Raw genomic sequence first — 24460 nt, forward strand, 5'->3', positions numbered from 1 at the left:
CCTTTGTTCTGTCATCTGAGAACAATGAATCCCTTTCTTGTTCCCCTTTCCCATCTTATTCCTCTCTCCTTTTCCTGTCAGATAAAATGAAAAGAAAAAACCACCAATTTATTTATTCACTTCTCAATTCTGCCTGAGACTGTTTTTTAAAGACCCTTCTTTTGTGAGTTTAATCAGATGCTTGATAACAGAAAAAGCGTTGCTAACTAACCCGGGTTACAAAGAAGCCCCTTCAGAGGAACACATGACCTCATCGACAGGATTACTCTATCACATGAATTCAGACTCCATCGCACACCCAAAATAAATGTTAGGCTCTTTTTGCAGCAAAGTGCTTTATTCGCCTCCATTCGGCAGGGCATATGCTTTGCCAATGTCTTCCTCAGTCACTGGAATTAAACATGTATGGAAATTGAGCACAAGAAGCAGATCTTCCTGGTCACAAATAGCTGGCCATGCACTCAAAAGCTGCTGGCTGGACTGTGCCTTTGGGCCGTTGCCCTCCTGGAACCAGCAAGCTCTGGCACAGGTTTGCAGTCGTGGAGCAAGTCTGGTTTTCGCTCACAGCTCCCATTGTCTGCCTTGGTTTTGTTGGGTGCTCAGAGCCTTGGCAGCCAGGAGCTGCCTCTGGGAACACTTGTGGGGTCACACGCAGTGCTCCCCAAATGAACCCTTTGCCAGAAGGTGGCACACATCCCTCCCTAATACATAAGAAGTGACACTATTGTATTGCTTCGATGCTCTCAGGGTCTCTAGCACCTAATATTGGACAGCATCAATATCCTTAGGATATCCTTTTTGTAGGCACTTCTCAGGAAGTATGTGGATTTCTAGCCAGGTGCTTTGAAACCCCAGTCTGGCTGTAAAGACATAGCTTGTATTGCCCCTGTGAATGAAGAGGAGGACACAGAGAGCAGTGCAGCCTCCCACCGTGGCATGCTTTTGCTGGACAAGGTATTGCAGCAGAGACTTTAGGGTCTCCAAGAAACGTCAGGAAAGGCTTCTGCAGTTGTTGAAGTAAAATTAACTAAAAAGGCAAGATCCTGCAAAGTCACAAGCTGGAGGCATATTTGGTATAAGCCACATTATCCATAGTCAGGAGCCCATGAGCGTGATGGAAGGCAGCACATCTGCAGCTCGAACTGTGATGTACCATTTATTTGTTTCTAATTACGCACGTTTAACAGTGTATTACATGAGAGATTAAACATCAAGTTATGAGCATGGTCTGATTAATTCTGCATTATGCATCTAAGTCACTCAGCAATTATCTTCATTGGTTTTGAACTCAGATAATTTTATTAATTCTGGTGGTACCAAAAATGAGTTAAGAGCTTTGGATTCCTGTGTTTAGTATGGGTCTCTTCCTGTGTCTGGTTGGCTATATATAACTATGATGTAATGCCACGTTGGATGCTTCTCATATAAACCACTGCGTTTAAATAGTTATAAGGCTCTTACACAAGCCAAGAGAAGCTGGGATATTCTAGGACTCAGCAGATGCCATTTCCTTAGGGTCTGATCCTGTAAATGTGAATTCCGTGTAACACGTGTTATACCTGTTGGTGGGACAACGGATGTTGCAGACCCTTGTTCTTGAGGTTTTCCAATTGATATGATCATTTTGATTAAGTGAGGGTTCAAGCCATTATGAGAGCATCATGTTACAATACATGCTGTGTCTTTACATTTCTTTAAGGGACAGCAGGCTGCTTTTTAGCATGACAGCCCGAACCTACAACTTTGAAATTGTCTGCAGGAGGCAACGGTCAGGGTTAGTGGCCCCTCACACATCCTGCAGGAGTTGTGCCTGGGCAGTAAGCAGAGCAGGAGGTGGGCATGTTCTGCCACATCGTTTGCTGCCCTGCACTGCTGGCTGTGCAAACTACAGCAGGGGCCATTGCTGCACCCCCCACCAACATACTTGAAATGGAAATCTCTTTATAGTAACACAAAGCATTTCCATAAGACTAATCTTCTTTTAATAATGTTAAACACAGGTTTGTCATTTAATTTCCTCCAATGGTGTCTGGTCTCTGGAATGGCTCCAAAGGAAGCATTGAGTTTATTCTATAAATAATTGCATAGGCATGGCCTTAACAAGAGTATCTTATACCCAGCAGCCCTAAAAACCATGGTAGTTGTTTCAGAGCAGCTCTGTTCTAGCCAGATTGTATAATTTCTAAAGGCATCTAGTTTGCCTTTTTCACCATCAATCTTGTCTCCTGTCTGTGGCCTATTTAGAAGATGACTGTGATTAAACCTTATTAAGAACTGTAGCCACTTGGCTACTATTGTTTAACATACTTGGGGCTTCATCTAATATAGGTAGTATATAAAAGCATTAAGATATAACTTGTAGCATGAAGATCATAGAACTTAGGCAGAAAAATTGAGAGCACAGAAAGTCTTTTCATATTGGGTAAACAGAAGAATGTCTCTAGAGGAATAACTGGAAGCATAAAAAGAATTAGGCAATTTAGTTTAGTTATTTGCACTTTGTTTAGGGTGCAAATCTCCCAAGACTTATTAGAAATCAGGATGATAACTGACTTGGCTAAACTCATGCCAGAAATTAGGAATGATCTCAGATCTCACAAGTCCCAGCACAGTGCCATTTCCACACGCCTGGTTCTCCTCTGAGTTCTTGCTCTTTTGCTCTTGATGGAATAGCAATAGCAGCAGTAGTATGTTCAGGCAGAATTTCTTTGCTTTTCTCATCATCAGCCAGGTAATTCCTAAGAAACATAAATCAAAAAAGTCTTTAGGACTATGAAACTGGAAGGCACCTCTTGGTTGTTGAGTTCAATATCCTGTTATTGCAGGCACCTCATCACATAATCTGTTTTTCACTTCTGTTTAATTATTGCATGTTTTCAGCAGTCATTTTCTCCCAGCTGTATCTTTGCCAGCTGACTTAATTTTTAATTTAATTCACGAGACTTGCTCATTATATTTAATACTTTACTGATCAAAGGTGTTACTGATACTGGAAGAAGACCACCTCTGATCTCTGAACTTTTGCTCTGCTTTGAAAAACAGCCAAACTCATTGTTTAGTTTGGGAAGGTCTGTTCTCTCTCTGAGATCCTGAACAAGGATAGACCTAGAGAGATTTTCCATGGCTAAGAGTACAAAACTTTTGAAACAAAGTAGTTTATAATGGAATAATCATGCTAATTTAACTCAAAATAGTCACTGTATGACAGAAGGTTTAGTCTCTCATGGGGCTCCTTTTATGCTTATCATTCAGAATTTACCATAGCTCTTTCACATTTTTATGGATGTTGGCTTCAGTGGGTTATTTTTCCTTCCCCCTTTGTGGCACTGTCATGCTGATGGCTTTGAAATATGAGCCTTTGCTAAATTCTAAATTGTACACTGTTGTGGTTTAAGCCCAGCCAGCAACTGAACACCACACAGCCACTTGCTCACTCCTCCCCCTTCCCAGTGGGATGGGGAGGAGAATCAAAAAAAAAGAAGCAAAACTTGTGGGCTGAGATAAGAACAGTTTAATAACTAAAGTAAAATAAAATATAATAATAATAATGATAAAATATAGTAGTAGCAGTAATAACAACAACAACAACAACAATAATAATAATAATAATAAAGGAAGATAACAAAAAGAGAGAGAGATAAAACCCAAGAAAGACAGGTGATGCACAATGCAATTGCTCACAACCCTCTGACCGATGCCCAGCCAGTCCCCGAGCAGCGATTGGCCCCTCCCAGCCAACTCCCCCCAGTTATATAGTGAGCATGGCATCCTATGGTATGGAATATCCCTTTGGCTAGTTCGAGTCAGCTGTCCTGGCCACGCTCCCTCCCACCTTCTCGTGCACCTGCTCGCTGGCCAAGCATGGGAAACTGAAAAATCCTTAACTTAGGATAAGCGCTACATAACAACTAAAACATCAGTGTGTTATCAACATATTCTCACACTAAATCCAATACACACTGTACCAGCTACTGAGAAGAAAATTAACTCTATCCCAGCCGAAACCAGGACGTACACAAAGCAATTAATTAAAATTCCTTCCAAAATAGCCTTGGCAAAGCCCTGTCTATATGCTGCTTTTCAGCCAAGGTAGAATGGGTGGAGGCTAAAATGAATCCAAATGGTTTTATTTAAAGATTATGTATGGTAGGATCTGTGAACCAGAAACTACACAGCTTCCCCAAAGTAGAAATGTCATCTTAGAGCTGAAGCCAAAGATGAAAAATTAACTGGAGTGAAGAGTTCATGCTTAGCTGAGCGATGTTTAATGCAGGACCTCAGGGGCTGGATGGGGCAAAAAATATCTGTGTATTTGTTTTAATTGCTGTTCTTTGAAACAGCCTGAGGTATAAATCTGATCGCAATTCTAGTGATCACCTGGATCTACTGTAGGGTTCATTTATGGTAATCTAAAATTTGTTTTGTTTTTATTAGTAATTCCAGTGGCATGGGCAAGGCCCTCAGAACGTATGATAGATGCATTCTGCACATGAAAAGTCTAATCTATGAGAGCTCAGAAATCAATCATGAATTAACTGTGCAAATCAGTTCCCACCTCTGCATTCAAAGTGCCCATATCTGTAAGAGTTCTCAGCCCCATGAAGGGGGCTGCTCTTAAATGTGCAGTGCCAGCACTAGATGAAACAGACACAGGTGGCTTCAGGGTGTATCCAGAGCTCTGAGTTGTGGATGCTTACCCACATCAAACACAAACTGCCAGTTTGCCCTTAAACAAAAAGGATTTAAGTCATAAAGGTAAACTTGTGAACAGGAAAGTATGGTATTAGGGTCTGGTGCTGTAAGGTGCTATAAATGCCTTCTGGGAGGTGCTTGTGTTTGAACTACTGTGATGGGACTCAGCAAAGCTGGATCGGCTTCCTCAGTCTTGCAGTGGGTAACATACACAGGAGCTCGGGTGTCTCAGTGCCACCCTCTCTGTGTCTCAGTTTTCCATATTTAAAGTGGAGGAATGACGCTTTGTTTGTCCACTGTAATTACAAAATCTTTTGGAGAAAAGGCTTTCCATCACACCTACAGCAGACATGGATGCTGTGGGGCCCTTGTTGTGGGGCTATGGACATCACTGAATCACTTCTGTAACAGAAAGTGGATTTTAGTACCTATACCACCTTGTATCTTTATAATACATACTTCCCTAGTTAAAAAAAAGTGGTTTAAAATTTCCTTCCTAGTTGTTTCCTCTCTGCCTCTTTCTCCATGCAATTGTTCCAAAGGGTGATTTCTTCCTCTTTTTCACTATTGTTGGACATCTACAGACAGCAAGATCTTTTTGCTTAATGCTTTTCTTTCCTTTTAACTTCCAGGAATGAGTTCAATCTGCAAATCTGGAGCAGGGTGGGGTGGCAAAGGTTTTCAAATCACTGCCTTTGCATTTTGCTATTTATAAAAGGGGGTGGGGGATCACTGAGTCCGGGTCCATAGTTGTTTACAGGTTTTCCAGATGCAGTATTTCTTATATAGAAAACTGTAGAGTATATGCAGGATGTTTTTTCTTCATGAACTGGCCATGGAGGTAGAAATGAAGTTGTTTGAACATAGATTAGAGTTAAGTCTTCACAGTGAAACTTGGAAACTGGATGGATTACAGCTTATCACACTGCATTTCATCTGTTAGAACTTTTAAGAATGGGGAATCAGTTTCTTTCTTCTTCTTCAGTAGTTATGATCCTCTTCTCTTCATGCAGTCAATCTAAGACTTTGAAGAAAATTTCTGAATTACGCTTCTCTCCCTTTGGAGCTTCGCATCCTAGGGACCTATTCATACCTGTGGTGTCTAATTGGTGTTGAAACAGTTGCAACATTTCTTTGCACACACGTTCTCTGTGAGCCTTGGGGAACACAATGGATTTTGTGAATTACTCTAGATTTGGATGCCTTAAAATTCTTCTCCTTAGAATGAAAGTAATGTAAATAAAGAGAAAAAAAAAAAGCAACAATTTGGCTTTGATCATTTCTGCTGGAAAGATTCAGTACTGATGGTTTAGGACTCTTATGAATTTCTGGTCTCCACTGTGATTTAATGTAGTTTGACCTACACTAAGTATCCTGCTGATTCCTTTGCCTTGTTGGAATTGGGAATGGAAAGAAAATGATTTTCTGTAGTTACGAATGTATGGAAACAGCAGTGAACGATGATGAAGTCAGAACTGTTCATGTTTTGGCCTGCCATGTAAAAACTTTCAGCCCCCACCCCCAGTGTCTTTCTTTGAGAACATTTCAATTTACTTCAGACTTAATCCATTTGTGTTTGAGAAGATGCCTGGAGCCTCAAGAGTCACATGCTCTTGGCAAAGCTATATTAGCACTTTTTCTTTAAAAGGTTGCATCTTTTGAAGCCTTGCCTTGTAAAAATGCACTCTGGCAGACAGTTTCAATTTATTAATCCTCTGCAATAGCACTGCTTGTATTCCTTGTAGAAAATACACAAATTCCCAGTGTCTGCAAAGAGAGAGTATTCCAGGTCAGATCAAATTCCTAATGTGGCTCTTTTGTCTGTATGGCAATAGATAAAGAGGAGAACATCATGATAACATGATGCCAGTGCCTACACACGTGCACTGCTTGATACCCCAGTCTTGAGGGAACAGATGGCCAGATTACACCTTGGTGGAAATTCTTGAAACATGAAGTTTCTTCAGTTAACAGATCACAGAAAACTATTTTGGGGTTAACAATTAACAAACCTAAAAAATGCACTGGTTTGTGTTTTCTGTAGAGGGCTATGGCTCTTCTCCAACTGAGTCTTCCTCTCTGTCAGAATCTAGCCCATTGCTACTTTTATGCAGATTTTAACAAGAAGTTCTTGAATCCAATATATGCTGACAATATTTGATCCCCTCCTGCTGTAATGTTGGCTGTATCTGTTTAGAGAGGAATTGTTTCCTTTTTTCTCTCTTTTTTTTCCTGCCTTTTTTATGTCTAATTTCCAAGTCATGACATGTGGAGGGTGTCTGAGTAAATATAATCAGCCTTCTGCCTCCTTTAAGAAGGACAGCTGAGATACTTTTTAACACTTCCATTTCTTCATTGCTGCAATCTGTTTTGATTAAAATTGCACAGGGTTCTTATTTGCATATTTATCGCTCCACATACCCACAAATCATCTCACAACTCTGCCACTCCTGAATTTGCAAGAGAGACTAGAGTGGTACACTAGAACTTCAAACTATGCAAACATTAATTTAGTTTCTCACACCTGCTGGTTTCCAGCAAATATCTCTTTGGGGAAGGAAAATATTCATACATTACTGTTGCAGGGACCCATCTGGAGACGTGAGCCGAGTAACAACCGGACACCGATACGGTTAAAGTTGTTCTCCCTTTATTGCCCAAATAGCGTGCTTATATACCTTGTCAAGCTAAACATCAGCTGTCCACGCGCCAAAAGCCAAAATATAATTGGTTTACTAACTCTGTCCACGCGCATAAACATAGGACACAATTGGTTTACCAACTCTGTACACGCGCCTAAACATAGGACACAATTGGTTATACTAACTAAAACATGCGGAACTTGTCTCAGCCTAATTGGTTAAGATAAACTGCTGAATTGAGGTTCTTCGTGCCAAGTTTCCTTTATCTTGGAATGTGCACCTGTGTTCTTCTAATTGGCATCTTTCTTTTTTTGTCTTCTTGTTTATTCTGTTCAAGGCCTTCTAAAGACGTCTGGAATACTTTTGCGACCGTTAGCTAAATATGTGTCCACAACACATTACCTTTGCTTAGTATTCCCCAGGAGTCAGGATTTCTGGGTTTTTTTCAAGATTGATTGAAAATTTCCTATTAAGAAACAAATTTCTAATTAAATTGAAAGGTCATGAAAAAGTTCTGGTGGTGGCGGGGGGGGGGGGCAGAATGTCTAAACAAAAAAAAAACCCTAACATTTTTTCAGCTGTCGACAGCCAGACTATGATGTGCTTTCAGATCCTCAGATGAAAGGGCTCCAGTGGAAATGAAAATTATTCCTTTCCTTTGTGCTATTGACAGTCCATCTTACTTCCACCACATATTATTAAGAGCATTACTAGCTAGTGATCAAGTTTTTAAGGAGTGTTTTTCTAGAAACAGTCTTTTTTTCCTCTTTGGATAACATCTAACTTTTACAGTTAGAGTTTATACAAAACAAGGAAAATTTTTTTCCTGAATTTCTTTCTGCATCAGCTGGTACTGCATAGATGCCATGATTAGCTTCTCAATTCATAGTCTCTAATTTTTTAATAGGCCAAAGAAACTCTAAAGTGAATATTAACATGCTCTTAGCAGCCAAGATCGAGGAGTAGAGAGGAGACAGCAAGTTTAGCCTGTGGATGGCATGAAAAAAATGTGTATTATCTTCTTACTCTTCTGACTTGAACTTGAACCCAACTCTCCTTGCAGAGATTCCAAAATTTCAACACCACTAATGCCATGGTGGCTGAGCCATTGCCAAATGCTCTCTTCCCATGTCGCATTGATACGGACAGCACAGTTATCAGAGAGAGACTGATCTCTATCCTGGGCACCTAGACATATAATTTCAGATATACCACTCCTTAAGTTTATGTGCTCTAAAAATCTTGCACAATTTAAGAAAAAAAAAAAGTACTCTTATGACGATAGCTTGTGCATCCAGTGTTAGTGATCCAAGGTTTCATGGCTCAGCCTGTACCTGCACAAGCTGTACTCAGATGTACCTAAGTGTTCTTGGAAGCAAAGATGTGCACAGAAGGTCTCAGATGGCTCCAAGAGATACACCCTTGGATCTATTTTTTATCTGGTGCCAGTATGCAACTCCTTAAGTGACAGGGCTGCAAAATTCAATCCTTCAGGAAGTCACTCCAGATCAAGGAAATTTAAGACATGTGTGAGAGGCCACAGCACCTTTTGTTATTATTTATATTGTGGTCGTGCCTAAGGGAACAGGAGAGAAGTAAAAGGTAACTCTTGCCCAATGAGGGTGATGGCTGTGGGAAGATGCCAGTGATCAGACTGGGACAACACGAGCTCTAGACTTTATGGTTCTGCATGACAAGCAGAATATTTTGCAGACCAACCGCATAATCATTGCCAAGATTTTTGAAGCAGTTGTGTTGTAGTTAGGATGGCATGAAGACATGAGCAGCACAGTTCATTAGGATGAGTAATATTCCATATTAGACAGACTGCTTGTAAAAAATGGACACATTCTTGGTCATACAAGCCTCTCAACATATCTGAGAGATATGCTACAAACATCACCCAGCTCCTTTTATATGCATTACAGCAAGGCCAAACTCCTGATGGGACGGGTCAGCTTTTGCAAACTCTTGGTGCAACACTTTTAGGTGCCTGTAAATAATCCATCAGCTGATGTCTGCAAAGAAAATACAGAGAGGATATCTCCAAGAGGCAGGTTTAAAATACAATCTACATGAACCATTCTGCAGGGAAGAAAATGGGGGAAAATGAAGGAACAACAGAGCCTGACAGTTGCTGTGGCTTCCATTTCTCTCTAGAGCGGCCTGCTCCTGGGTGGTCCATTGTGGTCTGAGCTGTTGTTTAGATATGTTTGAGGAATGGGAGTTGGAGAGAAGGATGTCATCTTTGTTCTTCCAGCCAAAAATATGGCTAATGTATAAATAATTGTATAAAGGTGTCTTGTTTTGTAGATCTCGGTTCTAGGAGTGGAGCTCAGCTAATCATGCTGGGTCCTTGACAGATTAGATGAGAAACACCTGAACTGAATTAGCTCACATATCACACTAGGTGTCAAAACACAGAGGTCACAGATCAGACACTGGGGAATGCTTCTTCTAGATCACCACAATGTTTCTTCATAAACTTCAAAAGGATGTCAGCCAAGATGCATTAAGTCTCCCAGTATCATCTGTAGGCTGAGAGGTTTGGCTGACTCTAATGCAATGAGTATCCAGTAAAACTAATGGTGTTCATGTGGCTTTCATCAATAGAGAACGTGACAGTGGCTCTTGTCAGAAGCAGGTTTTTCATTTTCCAGGCATATTAAAAAAAATCAGTTTGTACCATCATAAAATAATATGTAAACTCACGTCAGTCATCATAAAAACTACAATCAATTTTCTTGGTTTGGGCAAGGCCCATATTCTTGTAGGTTGGGATTTACAAAAGCCATAAGGAAATTGATGCTCGACTTTTACTAAAATTCAGTGAGAATTAGATACAGAGCTGCTTCCAGTTTGTTCCATTTTCCATTGGTGATGCATCTGTCAAGTAGCCTGTCCCTTAAATAACTACTTGAGGATTAGGTACCAATTTTAGCTATATGACCTTGTCTCAGGGCAAAAAGTGTATAGCACATGGAATCTCACTGCATGGAAAGCAATTTGCAAACCACAAGTGGGAGTGCTTGAGAGTAAAATCCCACTTCACATACTGTCCTGAACACGTTTCATGAACTGGCAACCCAATTTAGGGATTGGCCTGAGTCACAAATGAGATCTGGACCATGTCTGTCTCTGTTATTCTTTATTGGCTACCTTGTGATCTCTTCTGGTGCAGACAGGGGTTGCAGACATATTCGAACAAATGGGGTAAGTGTTAGAAATGGCTTAAAGCGGAATGCTTTTTCATTACAAGAAAAAAGCCTCCACTGCTGCTTGTTTACTTCTGATTTATTCCCCAATAAAAAGGGGTGAAGTTCACTCTTTGTGAGCTCAACATTGTCTACAAAAAACCTAACTTCAGTAAAGTGTCTGATGTGTTATTGTCATTCTTTCACAAAAGCAGCTGGGATAGCATGGGGAAAAAAATTATCTCTACACTTTGGGGAAGCAGAAGGGTGGAATAAGCTAGCCTCTCATCTGACAAATGAATTATTATCAAAACAGTAGTGTTTAGAGAATAAATTGCTGTTTCCTCCACTACTAGCATTTCATTAGCTTACAACTAGTGAAAGCCCAGTCACTGACCTAACCATTTAACCAAGCTTTTCTGGGAGTAGAAAGAAAAACAAATGCTAAGATGACATTTATTAGGTGCGCTTGTTTAGTGAGTCCATTAGCTGCTTTTGGTTCTCACTCTACATGCTGAAGGGTTGATTCTGCATGGAAGTAAACAGATGTCTTTCAGCTCCCCTGGTTCATATCATTTGAAAGGAACCGGTACAGACTGAGGAGGAAGAGGAAATATTGAAGCTAATTGAAAAGAATGAGTTTCAGGAAGAGCTAGTACAGCCCAGCCAGGTGCTTGTAATCATAGCTAAGCTATTGTATTATAGCTGATGAAAGATCAGACAGTGGGAAATGTTGCCTAGTGAAAAGGTGTATTGGTTGCTAAAAAGATGGTTTTACACCTGTATTGATGTAAAGCTTTCTCTCTTTCTTGAAGGACCTCAATCATCAAAGGATTTCTTTTCCTTCTCTTCCTCTCCCTTTTTTGTGTGCATGTGTGCGCACATGTGTATTTCTATTGCTGTTTCTTACTGTGTGTCTCCCTTGTTGGAGTCTCATCTTCTGTTGTGCCTCACTACTTCTATGCTAAAGTATTGCTAGCTATGATATAAGCACTGACACCAGAACCTTCAACCTGCAGTGTTCTCCAGAGAGCTCCGTTTATCTTCATGCTGTAGACAAATCATCAGTGTAGTGAAACTTACTATTGGGCTACAAGCCCTGGAGTTCAGATTCCCAAGCAACTGGAATAATTTAAAGCATATGGAAAAGGGCTGCCATGAGCTTAGTAGTGTTGATACAGCTTTTGAGAATGCCTTGAGTTTCTTACATGATCCAGCCTTCAGTAACCTTCAAGCAGTGGACTGATGGGTGAAGGAAATAAAGACTTTTAACATTAGTTGAATCATAACACAACATATATTTATTTTACCTATCTCTGTCTGAAAGTAGTATTTTCAGCTGAGATGAGAATCAGCAGGCTTCTTTGCCCTGGTCTTCTGCTTGAGGCAGTTAAACCTTCCATACTCCACTATACTTGCTCTAAACCAGAAATTATAGTAGCTTCCTTCAAGATTTGTGTCTTGTGACATTTTGTTCACAAGCACACTGAGATCCTGGAAAACAAGGTAATACAATGTTATATATAAGAGCAAGCTCAGCAGCTTGGGTGAAGTCAGACTGTACACTGAGTAGCACCCCAGCCACGTTCTTTAAGGATGCCAGCATGCATTCAGTGCCATAGGCCTTTTTTTGGGTGGTGTACCTGCCTTACACCACTCCTTCATCTTTCAGGTAATAAGTGTGCCAGGAAAGGAAAAGACATCCAACTTGGTTTGAACTGGCTCTCCAATTTCTACCCCAGACTACGAAGGCCAAACTTATATAAGACTCCATCAGCTTTGAAAAGGACCTGAGCACAGCAATGGGACTCCCCACGCAGGTTTTGGCCTGTGCGATCTTAGCTTTGCTGTACCAGCATGTCAATGGTGGACTCATCAAGCGAATTATCCGGCACAAGCGGGAGACTGGGCTAAACGTGACCTTGCCAGAAGATAATCAGCCTGTGGTTTTTAACCATGTCTACAACATTAAGTTGCCTGTTGGCTCCCTTTGCTCAGTGGACCTGGATACAGCGAGCGGTGATGCAGACCTGAAGGCGGAAATTGAGCCCATCAAGAATTACGAGGAGCACACAGTGAATGAGGAGAACCAGATTGTCTTCACACACCGTATTAACATTCCCCGCCGGGCCTGTGGCTGTGCAGCTGCCCCAGACATTAAGGATCTGCTGAGCAGACTAGAGGAACTGGAGGGGCTGGTATCCTCCCTACGGGAGCAGTGTGCCAGCGGGGCTGGATGCTGTCCTAATTCCCAGGCAGTAGAAGGTAAGACGGACTGGGGAACTGCTCTTGGGGAAATTCTTGTGCTGGCTGTAGATCTCGTTTAAAGTAGATACTCAAATCTGTTTCAAGAACGAGCAAAAGTCAACCTGTTGAATTTGAAATGTAATCAAAACTGGGAATGTATCTGGCCAGCTTGCAAGATACATTCATTCACAGTTTTGCAGTTTTATGAATCTGTGGGTCGGAAGTCTGCCTCGGATGCCTTATAGCTGTGGCATTGAGCATATATGGCACTTGGGCATGGTGACAATCTGTGTTGGAGTTAAGATTAAAACTCATACAGTCCAAGCTCTTGGCTCCACATTTTGTCCCCTTGAGTAAGCTGCCAATGTAACTGTTTTCATTTCCAGGTTTTCTTTAATAGAAACCAATAAAAATACAGCAGGACATAAGGCAATAGACAAGCACAAATAGTTAGGGAAGGGGGAAAAAAGGTATCCTTCCGGCTGTTTTTTAAACTGAGGTAAGGCACTGGTCATACAAGAGAGAAAACACAGGTCTTCTCAGTAGTGATCTGTCCCTCCAAGCACAGAGCCGGTCTCCCAGTTGATGATATAGCATGCTGCCTGGCTTTTTCTGTTCTGCAGTGAATTGGTGAATAATGTTTCATGGTGCATGCCCTAATGAAGCAGTCAGAAAAGCTGCTCAGTCAGTGGAAGAGGGATTTTGAGAAGGGCAGAGGAATCCAGCGCGCTCATTTACCAAGTAGTTGGCAGGGGCTCTTCCCTGATATTAGTGCAAATTAAAGTGTTCCTGGTAAACTAAATCTCACTGGAGAAAGAAGGAGGTATTCTCATTTAAAAGCTTTGGTGATTCTGGAAATTATGTCCTGTAGGGAGCTAGGAAAATCAGACCCCTTTTAAGTCATGTGTGCCACACTGGCCTAATGCATCCCAGAGCCAAGGGGAGTAATGAGTTTTCTGGATCATTGATACAGGTCGCCTGGACACAACACCCTATTGCAGTGGACATGGCAACTACAGCATCGAGATCTGCGGCTGCGTTTGTGAGCCTGGCTGGAAAGGCCCCAATTGCTCTGAACCGGACTGCCCACGTAACTGCTTCAACCGGGGCCTCTGCGTCCAGGGCAAATGCATCTGCAACGAAGGCTTCACTGGTGAGGACTGCAGCCAGGCCACCTGCCCTTCTGACTGTAACGACCAAGGCAAGTGCATGGATGGGGTTTGCGTGTGCTTTGAGGGGTACACAGGCACAGACTGCAGCGAAGAGCTCTGCTCCCAGGGGTGCAGCATGCACGGGAGATGCGTGAGCGGCCGGTGCGTGTGCCACGAGGGCTTCACCGGCGAGGACTGCAGCGAGCCCCTCTGCCCCAGCAACTGCCACAACCGCGGGCGCTGTGTGGACAATGAGTGTGTCTGCGAGGAGGGCTACACCGGCGAGGACTGCAGCGAGCTCATCTGCCCCAATGACTGCTTCGACCGCGGGCGCTGCGTCAATGGGACCTGCTTCTGTGAGGAGGGCTTCACTGGGGAGGACTGCGGGGAGCTGACCTGCCCAAACAACTGCAATGGCAACGGGCGCTGCGAGAACGGGCTGTGCGTCTGCTACGAGGGCTTCATTGGGGATGACTGCAGTGAGAAGAGGTGCCCGAAGGACTGCCACAGCCGTGGGCGCTGTGTGGGCGGGCGCTGCGTCTGCCAGGAGGGGTACCTGGGCGAGGACTGCGGGGAGCTTCGGTGCCCCAACGACTGTCACAACCGTGGGCGCTGCGTCAACGGGCAGTGTGTGTGCCACGAAGGATTCATTGGGGAGGACTGTGGGGAGCTGCGGTGCCCCAGTGACTGCAACAACCGTGGGCGTTGTGTCAATGGGCAGTGTGTGTGCCACGAGGGATTCATCGGGGACGACTGTGGCGAGCTGCGGTGCCCCAACGATTGCAACAACCATGGACTTTGTGTCAATGGGCAGTGTGTGTGTGACGAGGGGTACACAGGGGAGGACTGTGCGGAGCTGCGGTGCCCCGAAGACTGCCACAACCGTGGGCGCTGTGTGGAGGGACGCTGTGAGTGTGACAATGGCTTCACGGGGGAGGACTGCGGCGAGCTGTCCTGCCCCAACGACTGCCACCAGCGCGGGCGCTGCATTGATGGGCGCTGCGTGTGCCATGAGGGCTTCACAGGGGAGGACTGCCGTGAACGGTCCTGCCCCAACGACTGCAACAATGTGGGCCGCTGCATCGACGGACGGTGTGTCTGTGAGGATGGTTACATGGGGGATGACTGCTCCGACGGTAGGTTGCAATGTCCCTTTTGAACTGCTTCCCCTGGGTAATTCCCTGTGTCCATCCAGCAGGCTTGGAGGCTCTGTGAACCTTTCCCTTAGCTGGGCCCTGTTGTGACTCTTCTTTATAATAGTCCAAACAGCTGAATCAGAGAAGTAACACCACCAGTAGCAAGCTCTTGGGCTCCCTTACTTTTCAGGGCTATATAGTGTAGCGGTTGGTGGTGACTTCTGGTAGTCAGCAACCCAACAGGCTGATAATGGTGATGCAATCCATTTGTTATCTCCAATTTTGCTCCCACCACAATGTCACTGGAGCTGTAGGTAGCACTGGCTGGGATTTGTCACCATGACCTTTCAGTTTCTTATAGTATCTGAAAAAACCTGTTCTAGCTATGGAGAAGAGGGAGATGTGTGCTGAATCTTCTTACTGGGTATTCAGCAGGATTAGTCTAAAGAATATGGACCAAATTTTGACTAAAGAATGAGGCTTTGCAGAAATGAGATAATGTAGGTAATCAATGTCCATGAATGAAGAGCCTGGGTATCAAATGTTTCTTACAGCCAGGTTCCGGTTTCCAGTTTCAGGCTGGATCAATAAGAAAGGGGGTTGCATTTACAATGCCATCACTATTGTAGGAGCTGAAAATGAAACACACAGCACTGACAATATACAATGACAGACTCCAAGGGCTCAGCGACTTTGCTTTGAAGGTAGATCTCTGAGCTGGAGCCCTGGTGTAGGCAGAGGGTGTAGTGGAGGCAAGGCACACACAGAAAATAACATTGTCCTATCTGAGTGATCTGTATGAGACAACTGTCACAATGGAAATGCCAGATGTTGCAAATATTGCAGTGCAAGCTTTCAGGATTATTACAGGGGCCTTGGCTATCTCTCAGTTGGCCGAATAGATTTTTTCTAACTAAAGTAAAACTTGATTCTATATATACATATATATATATATCTGTATATGTGTATGTATATGTCTGTGTGTATGTTAGATCTGACAAAAGCTTAGAGTAGAATCATGGAATCAGCTGGAGTGGAAACAGCTATAAAGCCACATGCTTAGTTTCCCAGTACCACTGACTCTATGGAAATTGATAGAAAATTTTGGCAGCTAGATAATGACAGGCATTACACTATAAATGAGGTAGTTTTCTTTAGTAGATCCCAGGGGAGAAATTTTGGAACTAAGATCTTTGTAGAGTAATCAAAGAGTACTTTGGGGTTGGGAACATTATAAAGGACAATGAATACCCTTGAAAAGAAATTCCCATTTTTCATCTCCTCCTTCTGGAAGACTCTTAAGCCACATTTTGTGCTCTTGCACGTGCAAATGTGGAGTAATCTATTGAAAGTATTCACAAAAATAATCACGTTTTATTTTACTTTGGAAAATCTGTGCAAACCTCAGGACTTCCAGCTATAAAATCATGTGTTGCTGGCAGTTGAATTAAACATCTGAACCCTTAGGGACCCAGCTATAGTAGTCTTGTGCAGTAGCCATGAGAGGAGGAGCTGGAACACAGGTTGTGTGCAAGTGTGAGAGTAGAAGTTGGCCCATGACTTTTGGAAATGTCTGTAGTCTTCATCAGCTGAACATTCCTTTCTTCAAGTGGCTAATTGTGTGACATGGCTTCCCCATTCCCTGTTTCTTAGATGATTCTTATAAACTGCTTCTGGGAAAATGTGAAACTGGGCAAGTCGTTATTTTCTGAGCCTTGAAAACTTCTTATAAGTGTGTTTTGGTTTTTTCCCTTTCCTAGTGTCTCCTCCAACTGAGCTGACTGTGACAAACGTAACAGATAAAACTGTAAATCTGGAATGGAAGCATGAGAATCTCGTCAATGAGTACCTCATCACCTATGTCCCTACCAGCAGTGGTGGCTTAGATATGCAGTTCACTGTGCCAGGAAACCAGACAGCCGCCACTATTCATGAACTGGAGCCAGGTGTAGAATACTTTATCCGTGTCTTTGCAATCCTTAAAAACAAGAAGAGTATTCCAGTCAGTGCCAGAGTAGCAACATGTGAGTTTAATATTCCCTGTATTCATTCTTTTGTCTGTTCCGTAGTATGTATTTATTTGCATCCCTTTTGGGGGGTATTATTTCTTATGTATTTTCTATTTTCAACTAATCTTCTGTTCTGGACAAAGACAGCCTTCTGCACTTCATTTTCTATTCTTTTCCACTACCAGTGACTCTGTTAAAAGTACAGTTCACTAGCTCTTCTGCTCTCTGCAGTGCATCCCAGTGAATATCATGGGGTCTTTGTATATTAAGACCCTTGCCTTCTTCATAATAAGGTACATTTTCAAAATCGGGTAATGCTTCCTGAAAAAATATAAAAATGTAGCAGCATGTAAAAAAGCAATATGAAATCACTGGGATTCAAACTGTTTTGACTAAAATGGAGGTTGTATTTGTTTTGCATCTTCAGTGTGTTTTACCACAACTTACTTTCTATCTGCCTGTCTGTTCATTTGTTCATCTTCCTTTTTGTATTGTGCACACCACAGTTACATCTAAACATCCCAGCTTCAAAAGATGTTCTTTGACTTCTGTCGTGCTCATTTTTAGAGACCTGGGGCAGGATTCATGTCATAACTTCAAATGTCCATACTAGGCTTCTTTCAAGAGGGGAAAAAACCAGACTTCTAGGGCAAAATTCATTTTACTCTAAGGTGACATCTAAAACAGGTCAGAAGAATGTCTCTCCAAAGACAGAATAACTGGCTGTGAGGAAGCTTTAAACATCCCAGATGCAGATACCTACATGGTAGATATTTATAGTGGTGGAAAGATGTCCCAACCCCAGTGCCCTCTTTATGGGAACTTGTTGCTTATGTAATGATATCCTTTTTTTTCTGTCACAGATCTGCCAGCTCCAGAAGGTCTGAAATTCAAATCTGTTAGAGAAACATCCGTCCAGGTGGAGTGGGATCCTCTGAACTTTTCATTTGATGGCTGGGAGCTAGTCTTCCGTAATATGGTAAGGAAGCAGTGTTTCTTGTATAGAGGCCATATATAAGTGAAAGATACTGGATTTTTTGTTTCTACTAACTGATTGTTCCATGTGTTACAGAAAAAGGATGATAATGGAGATATAACCAGCAGCTTGAAAAGGCCAGAGACATCTTATATGCAGCCAGGTTTGGCACCAGGGCAACAGTATAATGTATCCCTTCATATAGTGAAAAACAATACTAGAGGACCAGGACTATCCAGAGTGATAACCACAAGTAAGCACAACCTGTATTTGGTGTAGTGCCACCAATAAAACAACTGCTGTTTGGTGTAGCCTAGGGAGTTTTTAAACAAAAAGAAAGCCAAGCTCTATACTGTGAATTGGTAGGGGGTAGTGGAGCTGCTAATGAAGAATACGTGAGGAGAAATTAATTCCTTTCCAAATTACCTGTTTGAAAAAGAAAAGGAAATTTATGTTTAGCTAGAAGGTAGCAAAAATGTCCAACAACAGGAAATAGCATTTCTTTCACCCTGGTGATATTTGCATGAAGAAATTATTTAAAGGAGAGTTTCTATTGTGCAGATGGAGAACCTCTTAGGGTTCCTGCTTGTCTTTCTTTTGGCAGCTTCTGATGTTAATGAATTTTGATGAATTTGCTTCTGATTAATTGACTCCATTTGGCACTTTCTTTTACAGCTATAGAAAGTAAAGGAAGAAAGTGAATGAATATAAGCTTCAGTTGGTAGAAGCCACTCATTTAATTTTGCTCTGAATCAGCAATTAAAAGCATAGGAATGTGTATGAGTTTTCTGGCAAGATTTCTTTAAAAAACACCGTCTTCTCTTTTTGTAACAGAGCTTGATGCCCCTAGCCAGATCGAGGCAAAAGATGTCACAGACACCACAGCTCTTATCACATGGTCCAAACCCTTGGCTGAAATTGAAGGCATAGAGCTCACTTATGGCCCTAAGGATATTCCAGGGGACAGGACAACCGTTGACCTCTCTGAAGATGAAAACCAATATTCTATTGGAAACCTGAGGCCTCACACAGAGTATGAAGTGACGCTCATCTCTCGTCGAGGTGACATGGAAAGCGACCCCATGAAAGAAGTCTTTGTCACAGGTAAGAGGCTTGGATACCAATCCAAGCTTCTGGGAAGGTAATGCAATCACCATCAATCTTCCTGTACTATTTGCCTCATGTTGCTTGAGTTGACAGTTACTGCATCAACACAGAATCAGTACTGTTACAAAGATACATGAAAGTGGAGAAAGTTTTTCTGTGCCTTATATACCTTACTGGCTCAACAAAATATTTAGACCCCCCCAAGTATCTAAATGTATTTTGAAAATGGGAATTATATTATTAAGTCTCTCAGAAGCTTTTGCTCATGATACCCTAAATCTCTACTTCAGGAAAAAAATTCTTCTAGATTACTTGTCTGTCTGCTGAGCTGAATATCTTCCATGGTTCCTGTTTCATCTAAGACCTTATTTCTGTTTGTCTAAATGCATAACAGATTAGCAGAGAACTGCTTTTTTTCCTTCTTCAGTTCTGAAAATGTTTTCTGTCATGCTTTTACAAATTACTTTGCTCCTTAGTGATCCTGGGAATGCTTTATGAAAGTGTGGGTCCTTTAGCATGTTATGAAGGTTTAATGCATTAAGGGAGCTGAGTAAATGGTACACAGAGAATTACCTCCCTTTTCATCCTAAAATGTAGTTGTTCATTCAGAGCAGGATTTGAGTCTGCTATAGGTGTGAACAGTGAAAGCCCATTGAATTTCTACATAATACTCACTTTTTGTTTTGAGACTTATGAGTTATTTTTGGCCGTGAATGCAAGATATTTACTGAACAGGAATTCTATAGATGATAAATTCTTTTTTCTTAGCAGCCTTTTTCCTTTTGAAAGCTGAGGTACTTATAAAGGAAAACCAATATTTTCATCAAAATATGTTTTTCCAGAAGCCTATTTTGTAATAAAAAATAACTACTAAAATTGAAAATTTTATTTTTGTCTCAGGAGATGAAAGTTGAATTTCTTCCACTGTTGTTTACCCCAAAGCTAGCGAACTCTCCACTTCATGCTAAAAGAAATCTGCTTGATGTAGTTAAGAACATAGTGGTGTCATGTGAAAGGAAACTTAACTTCAGCTTTATGGATCATTTCACCTTCCAAAAAGTACGGTTATAAGAGACTGCTGTCAGAAGAGAATGATTCCTATTTATTTATTCATTTATTTATTTATCGGTTGATTGATTACAGACTTGGATGCTCCAAGAAACCTGAAGCGGGTGTCACAGACAGACAATAGCATTACTTTGGAGTGGAAGAACAGCCATGCAAATATTGATAACTATCGAATTAAGTTTGCTCCCATCTCTGGTGGAGACCATGCTGAGATCACAGTGCCAAAGGGCAACCAGGCAACAACCAGAGCTACACTGACAGGTAGGGGAATGGAGAGATTGTTGTTAATGTCATGCCACTGCCATCACCCTAGAGCACAGTAGCGTAGTGAAAAATGCCCTTCTGGTCACTATACATAAGAGGTACAAGCAGAGGTTGTGCATTTTGAGTACAAGCATTAAATTAAAATAGATGTGATATATATTTACACGCCTGCAGATGGATAACTAGCTAACAGAAGGTATGTAGCCATTTCACTTTCATGTGCATCTCCGAATCCTGTTAGTCTGTTCCATGAGTTCTAGGTAGCTACATGTCTTTGTGGAGATGGCTTCACATGCCTGAGTTCAAAAGGTTTTTGTGTGTGCTAGGTATGGTATTTACTGATGCCAGTCTGCAACTTTTCTGTGTTCCTGCAAGTTGCCTTACAAGCCTGCAAGGCTAGATAACGGTACTTTCTCCATGTCACATGGATGTCTTCCTGCTTTTCTTTGGCAGAAGTACCTATATTGCATTGTCTTGAAAGTAGAAGCTATCTCTGATTATGCATTTGCAGTGTCCAAAATGCAATCTCAGTCAGCCATAATCTTTATCCTTTGGCATGTACATGTAAAAAGATTTATTAACATCAGGTCAGCTGGAGGGTCAACTGAAACCTTGATTCTTTGCATACACAAGAAAGCATGTATGTTACCTTGCATACATTCAGGCTTCCTTATTTAAACAAATGCCTGCAGACACATTCCATGGACAGGAGCTCATACTTCTATTCCTCATCTCTTAGGTTTGAGGCCTGGAACTGAATATGGCATTGGAGTGACAGCAGTGAGACAGGACAGGGAAAGTGCTCCTGCTACCATTAATGCTGGCACTGGTGAGTAGCTTGATCCCCCTTTGTGCTCTGGAGGAAGCAGCAAGTCAGGTGGAGCCACTCTGATGTTTCTGTCATTTCCAAGTAATGCTGTAAGAAGTACTTTAGAAAGTTCTTAATTTCATTTTGGTACCAATGGGACATTTCCCCTCAAGTGAAACTAAAAACATTTCCCCAAAGATCTTGACCTCTGAATCCGGCTTCTTTTTCCTGTATGAGGATCTCTTAGTGTTCTGGGAATTTCATCTCCAGGTGAGCTCCTTAATGGTAATTATGCTTACACTGATTACTCTGGCCATCCTCTAATTGTAAGGGTTTCTGGCAGGAATGGTAGTTATGGCCAAAAGGTTTATCTGACAAAGAGAGCAACCTCAGTGGTTGCAATAGTCCTGACTGCCCTTCAAATCCAGGATTTTTCTCACAATATCCCCCTTTTCCTAGGTAAATTCTCTGAAGGCTTAAATTCTGCTTCTCCTCCATGCAGTGCCTGCTGAAGTGAGTGTATGTGGGGGAAATTTGTTCTAGTGTGCTTCGTCTGTAAAAGAGAACTTCATCATCCTCTATCTATATCAAGCAACGGGGCTTCAAAAGCTCCAAAAGGTGGATGAGACTCTGATCTGTTGCTAGACATCCAGTATAGATGTTACTCTGTCTACAGATGCCTGAAGAACTGTCCCAGGGCAGTTCAGAGACACCTCAACTTTGCTTTTTTAACCTGTAGATCTCGATAACCCCAAGGACTTGGAAGTCAGTGACCCCACTGAAACCACCTTATCCCTTCGCTGGAGAAGACCAGTGGCCAAGTTTGATCGTTATCGCCTCATTTACGTTAGCCCCTCTGGAAGGAAGAACGAAGTGGAGATCCCCGTAGACAGCACCTCTTTTATCCTGCGAGGACTGGATGCAGGGACAGAATACACCATTAGTCTGGTGGCGGAGAAAGGCCGACACAAAAGCAAACCCACAACTGTCAAGGGTTCGACTGGTGAGTAACAGCTTTTGATAAGTGCTGTGCACCAGGTCATTGGGCAATGTCTAGCCCAAGTACAACTTCCCTGGCTTTGTAAGCCATGTCTGGGGAACTGCTTTAAAACATCAACTGCCTGCAGAGCAGACTTAGCTCCGTCTAGCATGATAGACTTAACTGAGGGATAGCTGTGTATTTCCCTACCTACTGTGTTTAGCTCCATGTTCTCAATGATTTCTTGCTTATCCTTTGAGAAGACTCACAAACAACGCAGCTATTTGTCCTGCAGGAAATGCAGACCTCATCTTTTGTTTTAAATGAGGTTGCTTTTTTGTGCATTACATCTTGTTTTGTTTTCTACAGCCAAAAACTAAGAGGAAGAGCAACAAGAATGTGTTTAACATTGCTTGTTTCTGCCTAATGAATTCTCTTCACAGCATGCTGCCACCCATCATGTTTCAGCAGGGTCAACAGGGCTCTGATGTTGCCCTTTTTCAGTTTTCTCATCCAAAAGCGAGAAAGGCTACCACCACAAATCTGGTCACAGTCACCGTTTCCATTGGATACCGTGACTGTTACGTTTGTCTACAAAGAAGGGGTCCATTTCTGCCATCTCATTTTTGTACAAACCACTCCAATTAACCAGTACGGGTGGACTAGTTATTGAACAAGATTTTATTCTTTGTGAGACGTTTTGTCTCAAAGCTTGTTGCATACAGAATTATATCTCGGTATAGAACACAAAGGAGTCCTGAATCTTTGCATGCCTTCAGGCTGAATCCTGTGAGGCAAAGCCTTAACTGCTGTAAGCAAGCAGAGACACTGAAATCAGAATCAGCTGGGCTACAATTATTGTCCTTAGCAGATAGAAAGGTGTTTATCCTTTTCTCCCCAAAAGACCATCTATGAGGTAAACTCATGCAAGAAGTTCTGGATTTTACAAATTAATAACTATATAGCTTAACTGATCAAAACCGGTTTCATATTCCTTGGTAGTGTTCATGCCAGCAGAACCTCTGAATGCTTTATAGTCAAGTAATCCAGGACAGCAGAGAGTTATATGGTATGGTGTAAACTACAGAAAACCATCAGTACTGAATTATTTGTTTGATGCATAAGTCAGACCTGTGACCAATATAGGGAAAAATGAGGAAGCCTTGAGGCACACACATACAAAATGAAGCTGAAGGTTTATGTGGCAGGAGTGAGCAGGCTTTGATTTTTCCAAAGTTAGCTGTTTTCCCATCTGTCTGAAGACTGAGTGGTCTCAAAAGAAGTATGCATAGACGGTGAAAAGGCAGAAACAACATGCTGTGGAATTTCACAGTCTGGTCTTTCCAGCACCAGCTTCCAAAGTCTCACAAGGTGGCTTCTTTTTCCTGGTTTGGTTTTTGGTTTTTTTTTATAAATACATTCATCTGGCCAGTGTATTTGTTTTAAGTCTTTACTCAGAGCAGCCAGTAAACAAAGAGTTCTCTGCAGTGGGCTCCTTAGAAGCAACAGCAGTAGTTGATATAACCTGTCTCTGTGACCTTCCTCCTGTGTAGGGATGGACAAATCCAAACACATAAGCATGGGGAGGTAGAAATGCTCTGTAAGCCTGTGGGGTATAAGACAAGAGGTCTCTTCTTCAGTTTACTTTTGCATCACCCTGAAGTCTGTCCTCTTTATCCCTGTTCCCAGTACTTGGGAGGTCCTGAAGTCCCCAGGCTAAGCCAGACAAACTTGTTGTTTTACCCTCTCTTGCAGAGCTATGGGGGACCTCAGGTCCATTGCACTGCTGGGGAGAGTACTTGGAGCAAGCAGGGAGAGAGAGGAATGACTGAACTGGAAAATGCCAGTAGCACAGCTAGGACTGGACTAGCTCTTCTTGGTGGGTGGAGAAGGCAGTCCTGCTGTTTAGAGGGGCATGTGCCATCCCTGATGAACAAGGGAGCCAGGGACTGCAGAAAGGCTGAGAGTTTTTCTTTTCAGAGTTTCCTTTGCTTCTCCAGATTGCCAGTTTTTCATCTTATATTCTTCCCAGCCTCTTGATGGTTCAGTCAGGCTTCTCTGCCAGCAGGTAGAGATGTCACAAAATCTTCCATAGCATAGGATGGCAGCCTTCTGTTGCGTCTGTCTCTTCATATGGATGAAGTGCAGCTCAAGTGACAAAGTTTTTTTTAACTGATGTCCATGATT

General features: G+C 42.2%; 1 protein-coding gene across 4 annotated transcripts in view; it reads left to right on the forward strand.

The window, feature by feature from the left end:
* TNC (tenascin C) overlaps positions 1-24460 on the forward strand; it is a 74697-nt gene that overhangs the window by 14316 nt on the left and 35921 nt on the right. For all 4 annotated transcript variants that reach the window (XM_052814802.1, XM_052814799.1, XM_052814801.1 and 1 more), the window contains exons 2-10: positions 12201-12793; positions 13749-15062; positions 16823-17086; positions 17935-18050; positions 18144-18300; positions 18882-19151; positions 20298-20483; positions 21226-21315; positions 22034-22297. In XM_052814802.1, the coding sequence (XP_052670762.1) occupies positions 12331-12793; positions 13749-15062; positions 16823-17086; positions 17935-18050; positions 18144-18300; positions 18882-19151; positions 20298-20483; positions 21226-21315; positions 22034-22297 (3124 nt within the window). In that variant the 5' untranslated portion in view covers positions 12201-12330. The remainder of the gene's footprint in view (positions 1-12200; positions 12794-13748; positions 15063-16822; positions 17087-17934; positions 18051-18143; positions 18301-18881; positions 19152-20297; positions 20484-21225; positions 21316-22033; positions 22298-24460) is intronic.

The sequence above is a fragment of the Harpia harpyja genome, chromosome 19, assembly GCF_026419915.1.
Source record: "Harpia harpyja isolate bHarHar1 chromosome 19, bHarHar1 primary haplotype, whole genome shotgun sequence".
Taxonomy (NCBI): Eukaryota; Metazoa; Chordata; class Aves; order Accipitriformes; family Accipitridae; genus Harpia; species Harpia harpyja.